At 50.1% G+C, this 20,281-nt stretch overlaps 2 protein-coding genes across 3 annotated transcripts in view; one reads left to right on the top strand and one right to left on the bottom strand.

The window, feature by feature from the left end:
• The first annotated feature begins 513 nt into the window (after positions 1-513).
• Positions 514-15,382, top strand: SLC31A2 (solute carrier family 31 member 2). Its single transcript, XM_012929739.2, has 4 exons — positions 514-579; positions 6,378-6,444; positions 13,343-13,532; positions 14,428-15,382. The coding sequence occupies exons 1-4, from the start codon at positions 574-576 to the stop codon at positions 14,594-14,596; spliced, it is 432 nt and encodes a 143-aa protein (XP_012785193.1). The 5' UTR covers positions 514-573; the 3' UTR covers positions 14,597-15,382.
• Positions 15,383-17,544: 2,162 nt separating this feature from the next.
• The window catches only part of FKBP15 (FKBP prolyl isomerase family member 15), a 54,986-nt gene continuing 52,249 nt past the window's right edge, over positions 17,545-20,281 (bottom strand). For both annotated transcript variants that reach the window (XM_058672966.1, XM_058672967.1), the window contains exon 28: positions 17,545-18,217. In XM_058672966.1, the coding sequence (XP_058528949.1) occupies positions 18,140-18,217 (78 nt within the window). In that variant the 3' untranslated portion in view covers positions 17,545-18,139. The remainder of the gene's footprint in view (positions 18,218-20,281) is intronic.

Raw genomic sequence — 20,281 nt, 5'->3', positions numbered from 1 at the left:
TTCAGCCTGGTCCCAGCTGGCTGTTTAGAACGTTTAGGGAGTGAACCTGCCAATTGAAAAGTTCTTCAGTCCACCCCCACTCCACTCCCCCTTGAGCTATCTTCCAAATAAATATTTACCATAAAACAAGTCGAAGTCCGGGGCACATCTGATTTAATTTACACTAATTTGTTGTGATTGTGTCCATAAAAATGGATTTTTCCATTGTCCACCTCCCATGTGCTTATTATATTTAGCAATAAACATTTTTTTATGGTAATTGCCAAGTCAAAGTCAAACACAAAACAATCAGGGAAACGGAAACACACGGGCGATCCGCTCGCAGACACCTCTGCAGCCACGGCCGGAGGACGGGGCGCGTAGTCCTGTCCCGGACCTAACTCCAGCCGCGGGGTGGGGCGCGCGTGGGGACCACAACTCCCAGGCGCCCGCGCGCAGCCTCTCCCGGACCATGTGATTCCCGCGGCCCAGGTCGCGTTCGCTGCTGCGACGGCGGCGGCAGCGGGACTGATTCGCACAGAGGAGACCCGAGAGAGCAGAGTCAGCTCCCGGCGTTCGCCTTGCGCACTGGCCATGGCGGTGAGTGCCGGAGGGCCATGCGGGGTGGGCGCCTGGGGCGGGGTCCCCTTGGAAGGGGCGCCCACGGCACCCCGAGATCCTCGCTGCTCCGGCCGAGATCTGGTGAGGGTGACTGGCTGTGTGGGGGGCACCCGCACAGCTGCATCAGGTGGAGGGACGCAGCAGGAGCGGTGTCGTTAGGCGTCTCTTTCTGTTTGTCCCTGCTGCTGGGAGTCAGTGCTGCTGGAAGAGCTGTCACGGAGCGTGGCCGGCAAGAGGGCGCCGGCGCGTCGGTGAAGGCGGCTCGTGGAGCCCTGGACGTCGGCGGGGGCGGCAGGGCAGTCACTTGAGGGACATTCCAGGAGGACTGCCACGAGGGAGAAAACTCAGGGCACTCCAGCCCGCACGGAGCGCACACGCCAGCCGGGGCCCTGCCTTTGGCAAGTTCCCAGTCTTACTCTTCAGGGCGTTAAGTCCCAGCTGTTGCCCATCTTCCCTGCCCTTTGGGTCGGAAAACAACCTTTGCAATGCGCTGGTTTTCTTACCTCGGGCTCCCCTGGGCAGGAGAAGGTGACAGCTTGCAAGACTGGTCTTTGAAGAAGTCGGAGCATTTTTTTTTTTTATTTTCCCATGAAAAATATGGTAGAATTTCAGAATCAGGAAGCTCATCTGTATAAGTCATTTAGTCAGAGGGCCTCCAGCCTCCTGCCTCCTATGGCTATTCTAAAAGGAGAACTAGATGGGAGCCCTTGACAAAGCTGCCAGCCAGTCAGACGTGCTGTTGGGACTCTAATCTACGATCTTTGGTTTTGAAATGAGAGAAACCCCAAGAGAGAAAATCTAGAGCAAAACAAGGTCCTCTCCACCCAGGGTGTGGCGGGAGGAGGCACAGATAAACGGCTGGAGCCAGAGATTTGTCCAATCCCAGTAGAAGGCGAGACTGGGGCTGTGTGCCTCCCCGGTTTGACCACACAACGTTGTGTACTTGGAAAGGGCAGTCCAGAATTCCCTCCCTGCACGTTGCTGATTTGAATCTTTTCCTCTGGCAGAGAGGTAGGAAAGGCCAAGTTGACAGGTGGGCCTTTGCCTGGCAAGGAGTACCAGCTGCACAGTGTGGCCACTTCTCTCTCCAAGCACACTCCCCAGGCTGTCTTTCCCAGCTGCTTCCTGCTCCCCTGGGCTAGGTCAGGTGGCTGAGCACCCAGCAGGCGGCCCCCAGGTGGCCTACCTCTCTGCAGACAGCTGTGTTAATGCCTGGCCATCTCTGTTGTCCTCCTTGTGGTCAGCTCTACATTGACCCAGGACTTTTTCCCGTTCGTCTCTGTATCTCTGGGCTCTGCACTGGCTGTCCGAATCAGTTTGTTGTGTGGGCATTCACACCCACGGCAGTAGGTGTGTGGGTTGGCCTAGCCCCAGGGATGATAGCAGAGAACCAGTTATGGAAACTCCCTGAGTGATTAATTAGCCACCAGGAGACATTCCGTTCATGCCAACTGCCTCACCAGCTGGACTCAGGGAAGGAGTGATGGGCACAGTTCTGACCCCCACCTGGCAGAGGTGGAGCCAGCGGCTTCTGCTCAAATTGAGTCCAATTCCAGTATAAATGGAATTCCATGTGATTCTCGGGATCTGCTTGCTTTTGCATATTAATAATTTTGTGATGTCAGTAAGTATTCTTTTCAAAACCCTAACAGGAGAGATATTTCTGGAGTAAGAATCATAACTTTTACCTGTTTCTTGGTGTTGTCTCAGTTTTTTCTGTTGAACAAATTCCTGCAAAGGGGATAAGCATTTAGAAACTCTTCAACATGAGTTTTGAAACAAAGTTTGTTTATTTGAAAGGCAAAGCAACAGAGGCACACAAACAGATAGTGCATCTGTTAGTTCAGTCCACAAATGCCTGTAACTGCCAGGCTGGGCCAGGTGGAAGCCAGCAGCCTGGGACTGCCTTGGGGCCTCTCTGCTTCCCAGGGTGTGTATTAGCAGAAGCTATTGAGAGAATGAAGCAGCAGGTCGGGGAGACCTCAATCTGCTCCCTCTCTTCCCAACAGATTGTTTTTAACAAGGCTGGAAGGTAGGCACAGTGCATGCACACGCGGGTCACCAGCCAACACTGGCTGCTCAGCTGTTCTGCTTTGTCAGCTGGTGTCACATGGCTTTTTCTGTTCTGCAAATCTAGGAACTCCAGCATGGGCACAGGCAGGGAGGGGTTGGTGACACAGGCCAGACCCCTTTTGGGTGGAAGAGGCATGTTTGCTGAGCTGAATAGCCAGGTCTACACCAAACCTAGAAGTGCAGGGTCCAAGTTGGAAACTCGAGGATGTAGCAGGTGTATGGGTGTGGTCCCCCAACCCAGCCCTGAAACACAGAGGCACACTCATTTTTTCGCTATTATGAGGACTCAGGATTCAGCTCAGAGCTGAAGAGATCTGTGCTGAGTTAACGGGTGCCTGGGAAAGGGAAGCTGAGGTTTTCCTGAAGCCCCGCTCCCAATCTACCAACCAGGAGCCTGCGACCCAGAGGCAGGTTGCTGTGTGTTAGCAGCTCTGGGGCACACTGATCGTTCCCAGTGCTGGGAGGAGCTGGGAGGTAGAACCAGGCTTCCCCTTTAGATTCTGTGTCCTTACCTGGTAGGTTTGGCCAGCTGTGTTCAGACTAACAAACTGAAAAGAGCATCGCAATTCTGCAAACGGGAGCTTATTAACATCTTGTGTCTCCCCTGCCTCCTGGGTGCCGCCCTTGATTTCTGGGTTAGGGTCCTGAGAAGGCCCAGGCATCTGCATTTTTAATCAGACCCTACAGATCTTAGGAGGCGCTGCTGTCCTTTACTAAGTTGCTTGCCAACACGGGGCTCCCAGGGGGCCAGTTTCTCCCAGGCCTGGCCATGCTCCACTCTGCCTGGCAATCAGTCTGGAGCTTACCCTGCTCGTGTAACCCACGCACAGGCACACCCACACCTGTGTCTGCTCAAGTTCCCTTCCCTCCCTCCTCTGCTGCTGTCCATCTTCATCCTGCTCTCCGGATGTAGTCACCTGGACTCAGGCCTGCCTTCTCAGCCCTCACATTGCTCCTTGTCTGTCTTCTTTGTTTATTTAATGTGAGCTTGCTGATTTTCTTAGAGACACCAGCCAAGGCACCGGTTGGACATCCTTGGAAAAGTCTAAGTGTGGTTATGCAAATTACACACACTTTTTTTCCCTCATACTTTCCATCCCTCTCCCCAAGTTTGTTTCTTTTTTTTTTTCTCAAAGATTTATTCATTTTACTACAGCCAGATATACAGAGAGGAGGAGAGACAGAGAGGAAGATCTTCCGTCCGATGATTCACTCCCCAAGTGAGCCGCAACGGGCCGATGTGCGCCGATCCGAAGCCGGGAACCTGGAACCTCTTCCGGGTCTCCCACGCGGGTGCAGGGTCCCAATGCATTGGGCCGTCCTCAACTGCTTTCCCAGGCCACAAGCAGGGAGCTGGATGGGAAGTGGAGCTGCCGGGATTAGAACTAGTGCCCATATGGGATCCCAGGGCTTTCAAGGCGAGGACTTTAGCTGCTAGGCCACGCCGCCGGGCCCTCCCCAGGTTTCTTTCTCCAAAGTAGCCTTATCTACTTTTTATGCTGCTTTCTCATCTTTTTTTTTTTTCCTGAAATACCTACTCCCACTCTAGTATCACAAACGACAGTGAGCATGTCTCCTTATATTTCTGTTTCTAGCCAGTGCCAAAATGAGGGTCAGGTGAAAAGACATGGGTTCTAGTCCCAAAGCTTACAGCTTCCTGTGCTACTCCGAGAGGCTATGTTGAGATGGTCAGAAGCCCAGATGGTCAGAAGCCAGCCTGCCCAGGGTAGACTGCTCGCTCTGCACCCCGTTCCTTAAACACTCCGTGCCTTAGTATTCTCATTTGTTAAATGGGGCTAAGAAAAGGACTAGGCTCCTTCACGACACTCTTGTGAATCCATGAAAAACTTACACCTGGATTTCAAAATGTTTGGACCAACGTGAGCTTACCTTTTAATTCCATTTGCCATGAGCATTTTTGAAATATCCTCATAACCCCCTCATATAATTGAGACATGTCATGTTTTTGGAACAGCACCTGGCATGAAATACTCAATGTCATTTCCTCCCCAGATATGAGTTTGCCCTAGATGTGCCCTTGGCAGACAGGGTGTGGGTCACCTGCCAGGATGCCTGGTAAGGTTATGTGCAGCTTCTGCTGAAGGAACTATGGCAAAGGAGGCAGCCATTCAACTCTTTTTTGGCCTAGTTCTGGTTTCTCAAAAATGTGCTTGACCACAGAGTCCATTTTCTGGAATAGTTCTTCACCTCATGTGGCTCCCCTACCAGACACTACTGAGACATACCCTTCCAGCTTCGAGGGCAGTGTAGGTTTTGAGCCCTCCCTGGGTCTCCCATAATGTGGATGACTTCGCCATGTTTTTTCAATCTCTGCTAGGGGGAGACTGAGGCATTTCATCCTATGTCTCCACATCAATCTTCTATTCATACTGTCTCCCCCAGTCCTAGATGATTAGGCGGGGGAAGGCTGCCAAGTGGATGGCCTGTGCTTTAGGGCTTTTATCTGCCCACTGAAGGTCAGCACATCTGCAGACAAGGCTGTGACCCTGCCTTCCAAGAGGTCAGGTTCCCCACACAGCCCAGCAAGCGTCAGCTGCATCCCGTATTGGAGTGCCTGGATTGGAGCCCTGCCTCTACTCCCGGTTCCAGCTTCTTGCTAATGTGCACCCTAGGAGGTAATTGGTCAGGGCTCAAGCACTTGGGTACCTGCCTCCTTGAACCTGGGAGACTTGGATTGAGTTCCAGGCTCCCAGCTTCCACCTGGACCATCTCTGGCCGTTGTAGGCATCTAGGGAGTGAACCAGTGGATGGAAGATTTCTCTACCCCGGTGTGTTTGTGCCTTTTAAATAATAATAAACAAAATTTTTTTGTTAAAAAAAAAAGATTGCCACCCAGCTTTCATGATTCTGCTTGCTTGGAGAGTAGGAAGCTCACAGTGTCCTGGAAAGCACAGGGTCTGAAACCTAGCTAGGTTGACTTCGTGGCTTTGTAACCTCCAGCAAACTCTTCCCTTCTCTGAGCCTGGTCTCTGCCATTGTCTTTCCTGTCATACAGAGGACTGTTGTGATCCTGAAATAAGACACTGTCTTACGTGCCTTAGATGCCATCGCCCTGAGTGCAAGGTGGACCAGGATGAGCATTCAGGCAGGCACTGTATAACCATTGCTTTCTGCTTCGCTGTTTGCTATAAGGCTGCCAGCTCATCAAGGACAGAGACCTTCCTCCGTAGTGCTGGGGACAGAATGGGGCCCAGCAATAGTTAGTGAGGGAGTGATCGATGGGGATTTCAGATTGAGACAAGCCAGGATGGAGAGGACTCTGTGTTCCCCTTGCTTTGTTTCCCTTGGGATCCTCTCCTGGGTTCAAGCAGAGGGCCTGAGGGATATGATGGGGCAGGGAGTCCTTGGCCTAGCGTTCTGCATTGGGTTTAAAGGGCATAAAAGAGACATACACCCTTGGCCTGCATGTGCTGCAGCATCTAGAATCTGGCTGACCTTGTGAGGATGGGCACTGCCCACCCACACTTAGTTCCCACCCTCACTTTCACAGGGAAAGGGCAGCTCAGTGATAGCTCTGCTGCCCACATGCTTAGACCAGTCCCTGCTCCATGTGCTCTTGGTTGGCCCTGGTAACCTTTAATGGTCTTCCCAGTCCTAGGATCCCATTTTGTGGGCAGCCAGAGGAGGGGTCCACCACACCCACTGCTCCAGCCCCCTGTGATACAGGTTCCCTTGTCTTGCAGATGCATTTCACCTTCTCACAGGAGGTGGTGCTGCTCTTCGATTTCTGGAATGTTCACAGTCCTGCAGGTAAGAATTGAGAGACTTGTAGATTGGGCCCCTGGTGCCACCAGGCAGCGGAGAACTTGGATTTTCCTTATCTGTCGGTGACTCCTCAGGCAAGAACTTGGCCTTTGTAACTCCCTTTGCAATCACTACCCCACAGATTGCAAAGGGCCAGCTTCTCACAGTGGTCCTCACCAAGGGAGTGTTCCCTGAAGTCTGGAGACTGGAAGAAGCATGTGCAGGGTTGCATAATAAGGAAGCATCAGAGCCACGACTAGATCAAGCCACTTGGCACCTCCTGGTATCTCCTTCATCCAGGTGCTTTGTCAGGCCCAGCTCAGAAGCTACCTCTGTAGCTGCTGCTATAGCCTTGGCCCTCAGATGAGAAACCAGTTTGAAAGGGAAGAATATTGCTTTGATTTGAAAAAGGCAGAGCTTGGCATGAACTCAGCTGGTCATTTTTTTCACCTTTAATAACTTTTTAAAAAAGATTTATTTATCTTACTTGAAAGAATTAGAGAGAGGAGAGACAGAAGTTTTCCATTTGCTGGTGCAATCTCTTAATGGTCACAATGGTCGGAAATAAGCTGATCCATAGCTGAAGGCCAGGAGCTTCTTCTAGGCCTCTTGCCTGAGTGTAGGGACCCAAGGACCTGAGTCATCCTCTGCCTGTTTCCCAGGCCATAAGCAAGGAGCTGGACCAGAAGTAGAGATGCTAACTCTACAGACAGAAAATTAGCCTGCTATGTCCAAGTCCTTGGGCCCCTGCACCCATGTTGCAGAACTAGAAGAAGTTCCTGGCTCCCTGCCTTGGACTGGCCCAGTTCTGGCCACTGTGGCCATTTGGGGAGAGAAGCAGTAGATGGAAGACTTCTCTGCTTCTCCTTTCTGTAAAGTCTGCCTTCAAAGTAAAACCAAATAAATCCTTAAAAATAAATAAATACCCATTGGTGTAAGTTTAGATCCAGTAACTTATGGTTGTCTCTACACTGCAGTTCCCATTCTGGTAGCCTAATGCTGACCAATAGTGAATTAAAACAATTGTTTTATTGTTCTCACGGTTCTGTGAGTTGACTGGGCTCAACTTCGTAGCCCTCCCTAGAGGCCTCAGTAGATACGGTCATTGGACAGAGCTGGACCTCTTTGTCTTAAAGACTTATGGTTATGTCTAGTGGTTGATGCTTATTGTTAGGTTGGACTTCAGCTGGAATTGTTGGTTGAACTTACACATGTAGAAGCTCCTAAGACCTGGGTTTCCTTGTAGTAGGGTAGCTAGTTTCCAAGAATGAGTGTCCCAAGAGAACAAAGTAAAACATAGCTCCTAGGAAACTTAAGACCTAGCCTTGGAAGTCACACGCTTTACTTCTTTTTTATGATTTATTTGAAAGGCAGAGTTACACAGGGAGAAGGATAGAGAGAAAGAAATCTTGCATTTTGTGGTTTACTCCCCAAATGGCCACAACAGCCAAGGCTGTGCCAGGCTGAATCCAGGAGCCTGAAACTCATCCGGGTCTCACGAGTGTAGGGGCTGAAGGATTTGGGCCTTTTTATGCTGCTTCCCGGGCATATTTGCAGGGAACTGAATCATAAGTGAATCAGCTGAGACTTGAATTAATGCCAATATGGGATGCTAGCACCTCAGGCAGCAGCTTAACCTGCCAACCAGCCCTGTCATAGCCTAACTTTGCCTTTGAGACAGTCACAGACATCTCACCAACTTCAAGAGGAGGGATCACGGACCTTGCTGTGTGGTGTCAGAAGTGCTGACAGTATAAGACCATGTGGGGTGGAAGTGTTGTGCTGACTGTTTTGGGAAAATAGACTGACACGGACACTGTGAAGCTAATGGGAAAATCGGGTGGTTCTGTGTGAACTTGGGAAGCCATGTTTGCAAGATGTGAAGCCATGTTTGCAAGATGCAGAAGAGGCTGTGCAGAAGGGATATTGTCCTTCAGACAAGGTTTTGCTAGACATTGAGTAGCAGAGGTTACGCAGGCGAGAACTGGGATTTGGGAAGATGGCAGGGAGAAGACTTCCTTTCCACTGTACACCCTTTGCATTGTGTGAATGTTTATCGGATGCATGAAGTTACTTGTAATTTGACATCGTCAAAACCTGCATGTTTTGAGGAGGATTTTCCAGTGGCAGCCACAGAAGGGAAAACAACAACAATCTTGTTCCTTTGCTTGCATTGAACACACCTCTGTGACCATAAATGTAGATTTTCCCCCTACACCGAACAATTCTCCAACACGAGATGTGTATCCTGCCATCTGGTATAATCCTGACACTAAAGGAGTTAGTGCAGAGTGGTTGCCTAGCAGTGGAGCCTCCCTGCCCATGTGCTTCTGAAAGGAAAACAACAGGTGCTGTTGCCTTCTGAGAAAGAGTTTTACAAGGCTCCATCCCCATGCTAGGGGATGGAGAGGGGGAACCCAAGTCTGTCTCCCTTTCAAAAGTGGTCTGGGGACGTATGGAGTTAGGGTAAATGGGGTGTACCCCGGTGAAACCAAGTGATGGAACATGTTAGGTAAAGGGTGTGTGTGGAGTCCTTTGCAAATGCACGTTGTGCTTTTACTTGTGTTTCATGTTCAGAGCTAGAGGTGTGTCACTTCACCATAAAGAACCCTAATATAGTCCACCCTGTAGCCTGACCCACTCTACAGATGCCAGTCATCATAGCTGGTTCTGTCTCCTTTATCAGGGACCCTTAAAAAGCAACTTTAGTGAAGCTGTAAGAAAGACAACTATTATGGGGTAATATACACCTACACAATAAGGTGAATGACTGGTCTGGGCTGTTAGTGTGTTAGGCAGCTAAGAGCAGCTTGCTGTTAAGCCTGGGAAGGGGGATCTTTTATTATCCCTGGTTTCAGAACCCACAGGTTAAGGACAAAGTCCTGCAAGACTGCTTGCCACTCTCAGCTAGTCATTTCAGACACCAATCACAAGTCCTGGAGTTGGCTGCTGTACTTTTGACCAAACTAATGGCTATAAATTGGGGTTCACATGAACCCTCTTTGAAGTTATTTGCAGGAACACAGGGAGACACTTTTCTTGCTCATTATAAAGGATGTATGGATGAACAATCAGCTGAAGGAGCCGCACAGGGCTAGGTATGTGAGAAGGGATGTTGTTCTTCCGTGCCCTCTCCTGGTACACCACCCTCTAAGTACTTGCATGCATCACTACCTGGAAGCTCTCCGACCCCTTCCTTTGGCCCGGGGGAGCTGCCAGTTCCACCTCTATGATCACAGGGCTGCTTTGGAGCCCCCAGCTATCTCATTAGCATATAAGTCAGCACTTGGCAGTTTGGGAGGGTTGCAGAAGCTGAGTGCCAGGACCCCTAGGACAGAGACTAGGGCCATATTTCTTACTGTGTCACAGAATCTGATAACATGCTTTAGCTAAACCATTTATTATCCCTCTATTTGTAAAACAGGTGTTATATTGGTGGTTAATTGTACACAATGGCTCTAGCACACACTTAATGTTTTCTGCAAAATAACTTACTGGCCTTTCCCCCTTTATTAAAAGTAGTACAGGGATTCTTGAGAACATTCGTGGAAAATGGCGTTCAAAGATGAGCTTATTTTGGTTGGTGTCCATGATTTTGAAATCCATGCAAATCTTCTCATAATGTGCATTTTCCATGAACGCTTTGAAGACCTGTCATAGTCTCAGATTAGAAATGTTAGGATGTCCGGTAAGAGAATAAAAACCACTTGTGTTCCAGAATGTGTACTGGTTTTGTCGCAACCAAACCCGGCCCATTCCACACTCTGTTCTGGTGATCGGATTTGCCAGAGGATGACATGAACTGATTCAGCCTGGCCTGCTCCTGACCCATGCCGAATGCATGCCAGTGGGAAACTTTCCATGGCCTATTCTGGGCTGTTTCCAATCATGCTTCTCGCGCTTACCTGCAGGGACTGTGTCCTGCCAGAGGAGTTGCCCAGGCTCCTCCATCAGAACCCCTCCCAATGCCAGATTTTGCGCTTGCCAGGGGGTTCTTGAGCCAACCCTACTCAGTTCACCTCCTGTCCTAGCAGGAACAGTGGCTTTTCCTGGCTGGCTTTCACCCCATTCTGACTCTTGTTGTTGGATGTTTCAGCCCAGCCATGGCTCGTCCATACCCACATACAGCTCACACATGGCTCAGAAGGGGATTGAGACCCAGCCTAGTCAGTCCCACATCTACCCTGTTTCTCCATAACACCAGATGGTGCTGGGATCTGAACCGGCCTGGTGCATCCAATCCCAGCCCACACTAGTGCCTCGGGTGACTGCAACTGTTTCCTAGATAGAACGCAGCCCCCATTCCAGCACATACACCCCTTGGTGGGAACCTCATCCCAGCTGTGGCATCCCAGATTGGGACCGTTCCTAGCTGTAAATCACGCACCTGCACGTGGTTGCTCCGAGGACCATTAGGTGCCAGCCTGCTACACAAGCCGGAGCTTATCTTTTACTTGATAGGTGTTCAAAGCTCAGCATTATTAAGGGATTGGAAGTTCTTCAAAGGAAGAGTTACTGGCATTGGGAATCTTTAGGATTGGCTCAGATCCCAGAAACAGTGGGGTCACTCTAGAGCTATCTCAGCAGCGATTCAGATGTCCAATACCCCAGAACTCCCCGGCCGGGCGGCCAGCAGGCTCAGCCTGGCGCCAAATGGCGCACTGGCCGCCCGGGCCCAGCCCGCCATGAGCCATGGGCACATGGCGGACTGGGTTCGGGATCCGAGCTAGACGTCCTCTCCCGCAGCCCTCGGCTCGCCTCTGGCAGCCGGAAGTTAAATCCTGCAGGCCCGAGGTTGCGCCCCTCCCCAATCCCGTTCACCCACCACCCAATGAGGGTGTTGGGTGGGTCCCGGACATGCCCAGTCACGGAGGCCTCCCCCCTCGGCGTACTCACCCCAGAAGGAAGCAGGCCGCACCCAGGCATGTCCGGGCCCAGCCCGCCATGAGCCATGGGCACATGGCGGACTGGGTTCGGGATCCGAGCTAGACGTCCTCTCCCGCAGCCCTCGGCTCGCCTCTGGCAGCCGGAAGTTAAATCCTGCAGGCCTGAGGTTGCGCCCCTCCCCAATCCCGTTCACCCACCACCCAATGAGGGTGGGTGGGTCCCGGACATGCCCAGTCACGGAGGCCTCCCCCCTCGGCGTACTCACCCCAGAAGGAAGCAGGCCGCACCCAGGCATGTTGCCTGTACTGGATATGAATGCAACACCCATCCAGCACACGTGAGATCCAGGAAGGGAGGGGCAGAGCTGGCGGGGGGGTTAAGGGGCTGGTCCCCTCGCTGGACAACCACTCCCACTGGAGAGTGTTGGCTGGGATAGAGACAGACACGACTAAGCAAGGCTACAACACCTGTGCGCTGCATGTGGACAAGATCAGGGCCACAGCATCAGCTGGCAGAAGCTGGCACTGGGGACTAATTCTGTCGAGTCAAATCACAGGACCACCTAAAGAGTGCATAAACCGGGACAGAGAGACCTGGGAGGGAAAAAGTGGGTTCCCCCTTCTTGGGTCACTATTCCCGTGGGAGGGCATGAAAACTAGGACGGGGGCTGGGATGGCTAGACAGAGGCACTCAACAACATCTGTGAGGGCTGGACGGTTGAGTCGATTAGATAGAACTAAGCTTTAATACCCATTGACAAGTACCAGAGCCAAATGGGATGGGGGACAGACTGGTCTTCTGCTACACAAATTGGCAAACCAGGGTAGGGGGCAGGCTTGGTGGGGGTTATTGTGGGTCGCCCCGACTAGGCTGCAGCTCCCACTGGTTGATGTAAGGGCCGAACCAGACTGGACTGCAACACCCATTGGTTCCAGTGCAACTCGGGACTGAAAACAGAACCAACACAGCAATTGCAACCACCAGCTGATCAGGGTGATGGACTGTGCCGGGCCCTGTGCTTGCTAGAACATACAAGAATCTGGTCTGGGAATACCTCAAAGTATCTTTGGAGATCTCCCCACTTGAACTGCTGGACTCAGAATTCTAACCAAGAAAAGACAGAAGACAGAATAGGACAATCATTCATCTCAGCTACATGTTGGCAGCGAAATATGGGACAAATGGAGACTTCATGATGGACCATATCAATCAGTGGACCACCTCATCGAGCGAAACTGGCAGTGACTCATAACTGGAGAACTATTAACTCCACTTGAGCACATATCTCAGAGCATGCCCCACATATGGGACTTGGGGTGGGCGGGAAACCGGGTGGGGCTTCTCCCTCAATACCCCCTTTTACCTCAGATACATGATGGAAACAATATGGACATAATAGCATTGCCCACCTCCCTATCCCCCTGAACCTTTTTTTTTTTTTTTTTTTTTTCCTTCTCTTTCTTGATTTTCCTTCAACTATAGTTAACTATGTAAAGATTGTCAACAACAATACAATAAAATGGATTATATATATAAAAAAAAAAAAAAAAAAAAAAAAACCACTTGTGTTGTACTTGGCTGTGGGAACTGTTACTCCCTGGTAGCATGCCCTTCTTCCTGGCTGTTTTTTTCCATACCGACACGAAACAGGACCTGGGTGCACCTATTATACCTGCACATAAACAGCACCTGGATGGGCCTACTCGTCCCTTGAGACCTCTGTGTACAGCCTGCTAGGGGAGTGGCTGGGTCCAAGGTATCATCACTTCTTTGTCTTCACCCTGGGATTCTCCAGGTAACTTCTGCTGATCTGAAAGCCACACACATTTAGCCAACCCTACCTAGAAAGGCCTGGAATGGGAGATATAAGGAAGAAGCTACGCTCAGCGAGTATGAAGGAGAGATGGACGGGGTGGATTGGGAGGCACTGGACGGCAGTGTTCCCGTCACCTGGGCCAGGTCCCAGGGCAGCAGCTGTTCCCCTGCCTGGTCTCTCCAGCTCGGCCTCTTTCAACAGGCATGGCCCTTTCGGTGTTGGTAGTCCTGCTCCTGGCCATCTTGTATGAAGGCATAAAGGTTGGCAAAGCCAAGCTGCTCTACCAGGCACTGGCGAGCCTGTCTACCCCTCTGAATCAGCAGCTCATCCTGGAGACAGACCGGGATTCAGCAGGCTCAGATGTACCTCCAGTCGGCAGAACTCGCCTCAGGTATGGACACCATGCGTGGGTCATGGGCAGGGGCTTCAGGTTAACCCTGAGAGGCAGGTGGGTCACAGAGAGCAGTAGCATCATTTCAGAAAGGAAATGGAAAGGACAAGGAATTATGGAAGCAGTTAGTTAGTAAGGTGACCCGGAGCCACAATCTCCTGGCACCTGGAACCTCCTCTGGGAACTCAAGATAGCAACAGGCTCTGTGATCTTCAGGACTCTGCTAGAAGCCTATCCAGGCAAAGGATGGTCACCCAGCACTCCCCAAGTCTCACCAGGCTTCCCTAGGGAGTGCTGCCAACAGTGTAGCCCACGTGGTGAGGAAAGGAGTCACCCTCATTTCCCTTTGCCTCCCTTCCCACTCTGAGCAGGTGACTGTTTAGTCTCTATTCTGCCCTCTCCACCTGCAGTCTCCCGTCTGCCTAATGAGTGTATCTGCTGTTGCCAGCCACTGTCCATGGGCATCTTACATCTTTAGAATGCCCCAGTGAGTTGCACTTACTCCAGGTCTACTGCTGAAGACACCGCAGTTCAGAGTAGTTCACACATTGGTTCTGGGCGTTTAGTAAGTGGCAGAGCCAGGAACTGATCTGATGCCAAAGTCCACCTCCATGATCAGGTAGTCTCCTGCAGCAGATGCAGGGTTACATCTGCCTCTTACCCCATCAGACCAGATGGATTACATACCCTGTCATTTTCCCTTTTTCCCGGAATTCCAGGAAGCTCAGGGTTAATGGTGATAGAGATATATCTTTTTACAAAAAAAAAAAAAGTCTCTGGGGTTAACTGTCTAAGTTATATAGAACCATGTAACTCAGTGTCTTTCTACTGTGTGGTATCAACTCCCGACGCTCAACTCATTACCGGCATTAACTTGGTTCTCCTTTTCCTCTAGGTGGTTTTTGTGCCACTTTGGCCAGTCTCTAGTCCATATCATTCAGGTGGTCATTGGCTACTTCATGATGCTGGCAGTCATGTCCTATAACACTTGGATCTTCCTTGGCGTGGTGCTGGGCTCCGCTGTGGGCTATTACATCGCCTACCCGCTTCTCGGCATGGTATAACTGGCAAGAGATGGATGAGCACTAAGCACTGGAAGGAGCTCAGGTTCCCCTCTTCTTCTGGTCGCTGCGCCTTACCTTGTTCTCAGCTCTTGGAAACAAAGCGAAAGCTGCACTTGCTCCCTAGCCACTACACGTATCTCCCTCCTGACAGCCTGCACAGGCTCAGGCCTCATCTTGTGCCTTAGGAAGGCTGATGTGACCACAGGGAGAATGGAGAAAACAGAACCCAGGGGAAGGGCTGTTGAACCGATGACTGTGCATCTGTGTGACTTAAGACTGCATTTCCAAAGATCTTGAAAGCAGGAGATGGGTTATGGGTGCAGGGCCTGACACCTGCAGGCCATCTCCTCCTGCTTTGTGCCTTATCTAAAGGAACGTCTTCCACTGGACTTCTTCTGTCATTAGGGGACAGAAACCAAGCCAGCTCCTTTTTCTCACTTTTCTGCCTTCAGAACACATGAATATTGTCTCTTCTGTGGCCCATGCTGACAAATCAAGATTCCTCATTTTCCTCATTGAATTTCTGGCTAGCAATTTTGCACAGACATGTAAAACTTTTAATGAAGTTATTTTATTTTGCTCTTGATGGACGACAGCATCTGCTGAAACCTTCAAGGGCAGCGGTGGGGGATCAGTGGCAGCTGACTGAAAGCAGAGATGCAGGGCTGTTATCGAGGCTCCTGGCATCAGACAGCAGTGCCCGCAGGAGGAACAGTCTGATGGCCATGGGTCTGGGAAGCTCTTTAGGACCTTACATCTCCTCCCTTATGCAGAACAGAGAACTGATTTCCACTTAATGTTTTATTTCGTACTTCTTATTCTAGATGATTTGGTTGGGGAGCAGGATTTGGTATCTTAAATACTGAGTAAACTTCAGGGTGTCTCAATGGAAGCTGCAACAAGCAGTGAAACCAAATCCAGGACTGTTTATAATGAGGTGGATGACCCAGCTATCTGAACCTCTTCACTTCACAGCAAAGCAAGGTGACCCAAGGGGGAGGAAAATCACTGCTCTAGAGTGTCAAGTCCAAGCTCAAGTTCCTCATGGGCTACAGTATAGATGGTCTTGAGCTTTGGGGATTATAAACAGATCCATTTTAATAAATATATATTTGTACAGTCTGTGACTGGTCTTGTGTTTTTCCTCATTCCAACATGAAGCAATGTAACTCTTAAACAACTGTAGGAGCTGAGCTGGTGAGGCAGCTGACAGTGCTCACTCAGGACTGAGGGTGTTCATCTGCCATCATGGTGACGGCTATGTGCCCAAGGACCCCGAGCCCTGAAACACTGTGCCCACAGCTGGCCAGCCTAGCTGTGACAGCCGTTCTCTCATTCAGGTAATGAGCATTGCTTGGATCCTTGCTCTAAGAAAAGCAGCCATCACCCAGACTGTCAACACCCATGTGGGCGTCATTCTTAGCACCTTGTCTCCAGGAGGCAGAAGCAACATCATGACCACCACTTACTTGTTCATGTACAGTAAGAAGTAACTGTCACAGAGTGGACAGTTCCGTGCGTTTTCCCTAGGAGTGAGTGCAGGGCATTGGCCAGCCCAGCATCTCAACAGGTATCAGATGTCAGACATTCAGTGCACTTGTGCTGGTAGGGCTTCTTCAGCCCATCTTTAAGTCCTGCCCAGCTGGTGCTCCTGCCTTCTCTGAACATCGCTGGCATGGATGCGCACTCACCCCCTTGGCCTGATATGTTCTCTTGAAGTGTGATGCATTTGAGGCTTTTCTAGCAGAGAGCTTTTGGCAAAGATTCTGTTGCAGAAGATCTGAAGTGGACTCCAGGAACCTATATTTCTGAGAAACATCACCATTCTTTCTGCTAACCCAGTGGCAGTCGGGCAAGGGTGGTAGGCAAGAGTCCAGGGTCTGGAAGCAGATGGCTAGGAAATGAACTCTTGTCCTGCTGCTTCCCAGCAGTATGACATTGGACAAGTCATTTTAGCTCTCCAGGCTCAGGGTCTTCTGCCGTGCTGGCTGAAGATGGGACAGTTTGTGTAAAGTGCCAGGCAGCAGTGCCTTTTTATTACATGACAAGCTTAGTAACTGGTAGTTTTATCTGCCTCCCAGCCCACATACGGGAGGCAGGGAAAAAGCCTGCAAAGATGATGTCAGGCTGGATAGAGTAGAATTCAGGTTCTTCTTCTCCAGTTAGTTATTCTTAGTTATTTATGCTTACTTATTTTAATGAAAGAAAAAGTACATTTTCATCCACTGGTTCATTCCCCAAATACCTGCACAAGACCAAAGCCAGAAACGAAGAATTCCATGCAGATCTCCCAGTTGCATAGCATGGACCCAACTACTCATGCCATCATCTATCTCTCCGAGTGTACACTACCAGGAAGCTGGGTTGGAAGTGGAGGTGAAATTTCGTCACAGGTACCCTGATGTGAAATGCATGCATCCCAAGTGGCAGCTTCACCTGTGACCTCAGTGCCCACTCCATCCTATTTATAAACATTCACAATTGGAGAGCATTTTAACTCACATTAGTCTACCTTTTTGAAGACTAGTTGCAGGATCTCTGAAGGATTTTTCAGTAAATAAAACTCCAGATTATTTTCTCGCTGATGTTCTCTGCATTAGTCATGGCCCTCTGAGTCCCAAGGGACTGGGGGCTTCTCTCAAGGAGGGAACCCCTCAGGTGCTGTGCAGTGGGAAGCAGAGACTCTTCCACCTTCTCTGTACGGCTTTCTAGCCTAGAGGGCCAAGCCTGCAGGAGCAAGTGGACCACGGGACCGGTCCTCAGATAGTCACAATGCCTCGAGTCTGGAGCAGGGACTCGTTGAAAGCTGGAAAGTTCCAGGGTAGGTACCAAAGGACATACCACAACGTTTTTGTGCCTGATAACTGATCCCATTCAGCTGCAGTTCCCACCCCGAGATTCCCAAAGAGGAAAACAGAAAACCTGTAGAACCAAGGAACTCCAAGGGCTCAAGTTTTACAACAGATGTGTATTTCAGTTTTATTAGTCTCAAATATGCACTGACCTCTTGTATCAGATTTAAGGCAAAAGAAAAGATAACACATTCCAGGACTAGAAACAAATATGTTAACAGGGGTTGAAATAGTATGATCTTCGTGGTTGTCCCCAAGAAAATGTGTCCCCAGGTGACAGATCTTGTTGCTGGGGCACAGCTGAGCCCTGGATGTGGATGGAGGAGGGTTCTCAGGCCAACTGAGAGCCATTGAGGAAGACACACACACACAGAGAGACAAAGCTTGGAAGAGGGCAGGACTCCTGTAGTGGATTGGTTTGTGGGGGAACCACCAGCCCTTCTCCAGTGGGGCCTCAGAGGTAGAGCCACCATAGGCCACAGGAAATGCTGCTTCTGAAGACAGGGTCCTGCTGCTGCTCTTCACAGGGTCAGGCAGGGGCTTGGAACATGGCTGCTCAGATCCTTGAACTATTGTCCTCAGAATGCTCACCTTAACCTCACCCTGTGGCTCACCTACACCCAAGGATGGCTGTGCAAAATCATGCTTGGGGAAGGGTCCGTAGAGAAACATCTGCATGTTTTCTGGGTCTTCATCCCAGCCAGTCAATGTCATCGTCATCATCGTCATCTCCAAAAAGAGGTGTTGGGGGTGGGCGTCCCTTCATGCTCTGACAAAACAGGAAAGAGGAGTCAGCCTCGCTTGTCCCTGCACGAGCTAGGCTTTCTGCCTGGGAGGTGAAGGACCCCATGTCTATCAGTTTGCAGTTCCGGCTTGAAGAGGAGGTTCTACTGAAAGGACTGTCCTGAGGCCAGCAAAGGTAGGCTTCCAGGTAAAGCAGAGACAAGTGTGCAGAAAAGGCAGGCTGTCTTTCAACAGAGACAAAAGACCAACTTTGGCTAATTGTGTCATTTATTTGTAAAGCACACATATTGATCTGAAAGGTATTCTCACGTGATAACATACATAGGTGGTAAAGAAGGGCCAAAAAGGAGAAATGAGAGCAGGAGAAACCAAAGTAGAGTGGCCTGAGAGAGGGTGCAGGAGGATGAAGGAGGCTGGGAAGGATACAATCGCACTGAGAAACTCTGCCATGGCCTATTGTGGCTTTGGATGTGACCTCATCATTTGAGACAGCTGAGCTAAACATAGAGGTTGGGCTACACCCCCAAATGGAGAACTGCAAGTGATGAAGAAGGCCTGGAACATGGGGCTCCAGGTTCTCACGCTCCTGGTCTCAATGACCCCTCTCCCATTCTTGCCAAGTAGGAGGATTTGGGAGTCTTCCCGCATTCTCCTGATGAGCTCCTGGCCTTTCTCTTCTGGACTGGAGGGGGAACAGGTATCATGGGGCTAGCAGCAGTGCAACTAGAAACAGGCATGGGTTCTCTTTGGGTCTGGTCAGCCTCCTGAGGTCAGGCCACCAGGAAGGCATCATGGTGTGTGCAGAGATCTGGGGCTAATCTCACCGCCATGACCCACTTAGCAGAACTTCAATTTTCTCTGGCATCACTTATGTGATCTCTAAACTCTGACATGATGGGATTTCCAAGTGTGGCTTGCAGCTTCTGCTCTGTCCTAGTTAAAGCTCTGACTGGACATTTACCATCTGGATCTGCTTAGTTCCATTATTCTTCCTGAGCTCAGTCCTATTTATCCACTAAGATTAAAAGTGCCTACCTCAGTGGACTAGGAGAGGATTAAAGGAGAATGTGAAGTCATCTTCAGGGTGCCTAAGAAATACGTTTAGTTGGCAGTATCAGTGTTAATATCAAAAATATACAACAAGCTTAAAAGTTCCAATTATATTCAGGACAATCATTTGGGACAGTCAGTCACTGTTCATGTTTGCTTGTTTTTCGTGCAGAATCTATTCAGAATTCCCAAATGAAAATTTAATTCCCAATGGCCTGCAGTTAGAAGGAGGGGCTCTGGGACATGCAAGCTGAATCCCAGGTCACAGGCAGCCTCTCAAGGCCTCTGCCAAAGGTGAAACCCACCTGAGGGGATGGAATCGGCTCTCGTTCAGCCTCAGATCCATCCTTCTGTCCCCAGAATGAGTTGAGCCTGAAGCTCATCTGTATTCTCCACACATTTCACAGCCGGTTCCCACTGTGGCAGTCAAAACTGCCTAGGGATAGCCAGAAATTTCCTAACTGAGCACAGTGGGATGGTAGATACAATCCAGGCTCTATCAGCAATTTCCTTTCCCAGCCTCTTCTCTAGTGTTCTGTAAGGCAAGGCTAAGCCATTAGTCCACCCATGGGCACAGTGATAACAAAACAGGACAGCAGGTGGAAAGCAGGTTGAGCAAGCAGAGAATGCACAGAGGGGTCTTAACAGGAACCTGGATTAGCACTAGCTGGGCTGGGAGCCCCCTCTGGGGATTAGGCAAATCCTGCTTTTGTGCCTTTGTCTTTTTGTCTATGAATATGGATGCCAGACAAGAGGACCTACATTTCTTTTCCAGTTCTGTTATAAATATTCTAACTGATCTGAAATGGAAACTTTGCTAGACCAAGGCAGGGCTTGGCAGCCCAACCTGCCTCATTTCATGGAGGAGTAATTCTTTCGCAGATAGAGATGTTTCTTTTTCAAGAGTACAGTGGTATCTGACCATCCCCACCCTGCTTACAGAGTGGCCTCTTCCCAGCCTGTAGCCTGGTCCCACAGGCCCCTGCACATAGAGTCCAGGGAGTGGGCCACCAACATACGCCATTTGTCTTCTGAGAAC

Source organism: Ochotona princeps, chromosome 14 (assembly GCF_030435755.1).
Source record: "Ochotona princeps isolate mOchPri1 chromosome 14, mOchPri1.hap1, whole genome shotgun sequence".
NCBI lineage: Eukaryota > Metazoa > Chordata > Mammalia > Lagomorpha > Ochotonidae > Ochotona > Ochotona princeps.
This window is presented reverse-complemented; position numbering and strand designations above follow the sequence as displayed.

Excerpts from the sequence above, each read along its gene's own strand:
- SLC31A2 (XM_012929739.2), top strand. Across the intron at positions 6,445-13,342 it reads GAATGTTCACAGTCCTGCAG|GCATGGCCCTTTCGGTGTTG; the intron begins GTAAGAATTGAG and ends CTCTTTCAACAG. Across the intron at positions 13,533-14,427 it reads GTCGGCAGAACTCGCCTCAG|GTGGTTTTTGTGCCACTTTG; the intron begins GTATGGACACCA and ends CTTTTCCTCTAG.